The sequence below is a fragment of the Austrofundulus limnaeus genome, unplaced genomic scaffold (assembly GCF_001266775.1).
Source record: "Austrofundulus limnaeus strain Quisiro unplaced genomic scaffold, Austrofundulus_limnaeus-1.0 Scaffold606, whole genome shotgun sequence".
In the NCBI taxonomy this organism is placed as follows: domain Eukaryota; kingdom Metazoa; phylum Chordata; class Actinopteri; order Cyprinodontiformes; family Rivulidae; genus Austrofundulus; species Austrofundulus limnaeus.
This window is the reverse complement of record NW_013953008.1, coordinates 132,490-137,055: the sequence shown is the minus strand read 5'-3', so window position 1 is coordinate 137,055 and position 4,566 is coordinate 132,490. Positions and strand designations below refer to the sequence as shown.

The following is a 4,566-nucleotide window of genomic DNA, read 5'->3' as shown; positions in this document are numbered from 1 at the left end:
GGAAGTACCGTTGCCTTCTGGGTTATGTAGTTTTTTAACTTGCGTTACAGTGCAAGCTGGTGGACAGAGGACTACAAAATGGCGACGCCAGTTCTATTTTTTTTTTTGTCATGACAACTTGTTTCCCACTCCCGTCTGCTCCCGTTAACTTTTGATCCTGTACCGTCCCAATCACGTGAGTAACAGTTAAGTCAATTCCCATCCCACAGGAATCCCGTGGGAATCACGTGACCCATGGGATTCCCGAAAAAATGTCAGCCTCTACTGAGTGGTGCACTACTGCTACTAGTGGTGAGAAAGTGTATTACACCTTATTCTAAATCAATGTGGTCCCGCGGCCCTCTGCGGCCCAAAGTTAAAAACTGTTGTTCTTCTGAGGCCCTCTGTGGCCCACAGGTTAAGAATCTCTGATGTAGGAGATTTTCAGCACTTAAGTCTAAAACTCCTCTCTAAAACATTTGATAAGTACAGGCCCTGGTTTTCTTTTAAAACTTCTACAATCTGCAGCTTCTTTGTCCACATGGCTTCATATTTAACAGGTTCAAAAACAAATAAAGCAGATCTCATTCCCTTCAGTGCTGAGGACTTTCTAAGTGAATTGAATAATTAGGGATCCTCGTTAGTCTCTACAGAGACCATTCTTCTTAAGGCCTACACTAACAAACATCAGAGCACACAGACTACAACAAAGTTTTTGTCCTTTCTGTTCCTGCAGCTCAGGAAGATCCTCCAGCTTCCAGACTTTCCCAGTAAAAGAAACCTCCACCTGAGGAGCAAACCTGTGGAGCAGAGGAGGCAGGAGCTGGAGGGTTACCTTCAGGTGAGCACACACACCTGCTGCTGCTGCGAGGAAACCATCCTCTGTCAACAACATGTGTCAAACACACAACTTCACACTTCACTGTGTTGTTGTGTGTCGGTCAGGACATCATTTATCAGAATGAAGATGTGCCTCAGGTGCTGCTGGACTTCCTCCACCTGAAACACTTTCACACAGGAAACAAGATCAGCAGCATGGAGTGAGTCCAGTACAACTTGTTGTGTTTGTGTTTGGATGGAGGGCTCTGGCTCATGGTGGACCAACACAAACATTCCTCACTGATGTTGAAAACTTTAATCTGGTTCTTTGTTTTGTATTGAAATGTATAAATTTAAACCTAAAAGGATTTTTATATATTTCATATTTATATTTCAACATTAATATCTTTGTTTTGACAGTGTTAGCTGTGTTTTTCAGGTCTCTGGATGAACTGGACAGTCAGGAATCCAAGTAAGATGTTATTTTTGTTCAGGTGTGTTTATCTCTACACTTAGTAAAATATCAGTTTGTCAACATTAGCAAATTTAAAAATGGCTCTAATTCAGTTAATTTTACAGATTTTCAGCTAAAACTTTGTGTTGTAGTAGCTGAGAACCATTCTTACCACAAACTCCAAGCCCAATCTGAAAAAGTCTAATCTGTTTTTACAACTTTGCCATTAACAGTCAGAAGTCTGTTTGTGCCTGTCTGTTAGCAAAATATCTCAAGAAGCACTGAACAAAATAAAACAAAGTAAATATTGAACAAACTAGGGATGCACGATATATGTGCATTAATATCTGTATCAGCTGATATTGGTCATTTTTTTAGAATATCAGTACCAGTCCCATATGTAGAACTGGGCCAATACTAACGTCTGATATTTATTTACCACTTTTTATCTTTGTGTTTGTGTTTTGTGAGGTGAGATGTTTGGTTGAGCAGTATCTGTTTGATCATGATAGTGATGCTGCAGCAGGAATAACTGAAGTAGAGTCATGACAGAGGTCTGCTTCTTTGTTTACTGTACCAAAACAAGACTCAAGTCTGTTTGTGTGCAGTGGTGGGCAGCGCTAATGCAATATTTAGCTCCACAATTTCTAAAGCGCTTATGAAAAATGTTTAGGTCCAACTTCAAAAACACTTATGTCATAGAAAAACTAGCAGAAGCTAATTTTAAAGCACAAGTTCAATTTGACACTAGCTGACAATTCATGTACAATATATGTACAACACTGCCAACTAGTGGTGTATGAACACTTGTACAACTTAATCCTGAGACCAGTGATTGCTGGGGATGTGATTTCCTGAAACAGAACTTTATATCCTGGTGTAAAAATTAAAAAGTTGTTGAGGATTGCTAGTTCGGCTGCTTCTTTGTCTTTTTCTTTTGTTTGTTGTAGATTTTTCATTAAAGAAGCATCAATAAAGTAATTTTAAAACTGTTTATTGGAAAACTGAAGTGATGCATTTTGGGTACATTTGTGATGGGAAATGAAAGCACGGAGAACAGGAAACTAGTATCTTCTCTTCAAAATAAGAGCTTGGATTTATTTTTCCATGTTTCCATTGGATTCCAGTTCACCTGAAACTCATCAGACTGAAGAAGTCTCTTGGAGGTGTAGGGGTATTAAACGCTAGAATTCTAAAATGGATAATTTGTGAATTGTGTGAATGACGGCGTGAGACGAGGAAATACAGACGAAGACAACTCATGTTTGGAAATTCATCCGTGTTTTATTTAAAATGAGGTTCAGAGGGTAATATATGCATTACAAATCATTTCTCAGACAAAAACACACTTTATAATCAGTTCCGTAAACTTAATCAAGAAGTGATGTAATTAATCTGGTATGATTACCATGTGAATGACTTTCTACACATATTTCAGTGGGACACTACTTGCTATTTCTAAGCCTATCGCTAACAGAGAGGGAGCTCAGGGGAAGAAGAATGAACTTTGATTATACTCTGATCTGATTTAAGTCTTTGAACACACCATCAGATTAATTGAGCAAGATGTTTCCTACCGGCAAAGTTGTAGACGCCAGAATGGATACTTCTAGGCTAATTGGGTGGCACGTGAAGTCCAACCGAGTCAGCTGTGTTGTGTAGAAGTTCCCTGGTCATCTGGTCTGCTGGCTGCATTCACTGGATATGTTGTCCAGCACCGTGGCGGCTGCGTTCCTTGCGAGCACACTGAGGTCGTCCGACTTGAATTAAATCAGCCTCATCGTTTTAATCAATGTAAATCTACTTCCTGGAAGCTCCTTAAGATTAAACTATAAAAAGTAAAAAGTGGAAAAGAATGGCCTCGCCCCGGGATGGGGGAAGCTGGAGATAAAAAAAAAACTACTGCTCTCCTCAAATGCTTCTTCAGAACTACTACATGGCAGAACAAATGAAATACTCCCTGTTCACAACGGAACTTCTCATTGGTTAAGACTTTCTGCGGTGGTCACATGACACCCTCCAGACATGTAACAGAAGAACAGAGTTAGTTAATCAACCAGATCAAGTTACTTAAACAATGTCATGATTATTACAGTAATTAAAATCAGAGTACCAAGGTATTGTTTTGACACTTCACAGATGCTTTTTATAGTTATAAACAGAAAACATGGGTGATAAATAAATAAAATATTTTCAGGGTTAGTAGATCAAATGTCCACAGGGGCATTGCTGACCCACAGATAAATCTGATGGGAGTCTTTTGATGTCAAACAATGTTTATTCCAGCCTTATCCTGAAAGAGGTGATAAACCAATTAACTGGTGACAGGAAGTCTAGCCTTTGTTCTAAGGCCTAAGGGTGAGGAATCAGATGAATTAACAGGAGTCCTTATTCAAACTTTGAGATGTTGCAGGCAGGATGAAAAAAGTGGAGTTAACAGGACTGTCTCTTGAGAAGATACTCACTTTTCCACTACAGAGGAGAGACGAAACATTTCACTAAAGGGGAACCATCCAGAGGATTTACTGATTTTTTCTTTTTGATTTTTTCCACCTGGATTAGGATGTTTTCCATGTAGTTGCTCCAGTTGACCAGTAGATGTCAGTCTTCACCAGCATAACATCTTTAAATCATTTCTGAGTCTCTAACACCGTTATCCGATTGCTTTTGAGCTCCAGCATTTAAACTTTATTTTTTTTAAAAAGGAGCTCCGATTGTAAAGTAAAATAAATCAAACCATGAAAATTTTAGTATGGATTACAAACGTTAACTGTTTTAGCTGGGACAGGGAGTTCTAAACATTACCTTCCTGCTACGTAAGCAGACACAAAGCATTGTGGGAAATCAGAAGCGTGACCCAAAGCAACAGTCAGCAGGATGTATACCTTCACAATAAGTGTGTTTATCTGGGAGGGGTGCTGTTGGATAGATCACATGTTGTGATTCATTGACAGTGTAGCAGAAACCCCCTATTAAAAACCATTAAATATGATTTTTAATGAGTTCTCCTTCCTGGCTCTGAATGGAACTTTTGGAGCAAAATGAGTCAATCACACAAACACAAGAAACAAACAAAGTCATTCAGGTTTATTTTGGCCAGTTAAAGTTAACTGACTTTTATTAAGACATTAATAAGTGATTAATATTTGTAGTTACATACAATGAACAACAAAAATGGGCTCTCACTAAAACGTTATTGTTTCTAATTTTTAAGCAATTTGTCTAACAATTTATCTAAGCAAAGCAGATTAATTTATGTACATTTTAGGGTGTGTGTGTGTGTGTGTGTGTGTGTGTGTGTGTGTGTGTGTGTG

The 4,566-nt window shown here is 38.6% G+C and overlaps 1 protein-coding gene across 1 annotated transcript in view; it reads left to right on the top strand.

Annotated features, from left to right (window-relative positions):
* Positions 1 to 715: 715 nt before the first annotated feature.
* The window catches only part of LOC106531207 (sorting nexin-22), a gene marked incomplete at its 5' end in the record, with an annotated part of 14,572 nt that continues 10,721 nt past the window's right edge, over positions 716 to 4,566 (top strand). Inside the window, 3 exon segments of the mRNA XM_014026989.1 lie at positions 716 to 820; positions 925 to 1,019; positions 1,238 to 1,270. Of these exon segments, the coding sequence (XP_013882443.1) occupies positions 716 to 820; positions 925 to 1,019; positions 1,238 to 1,270 (233 nt within the window).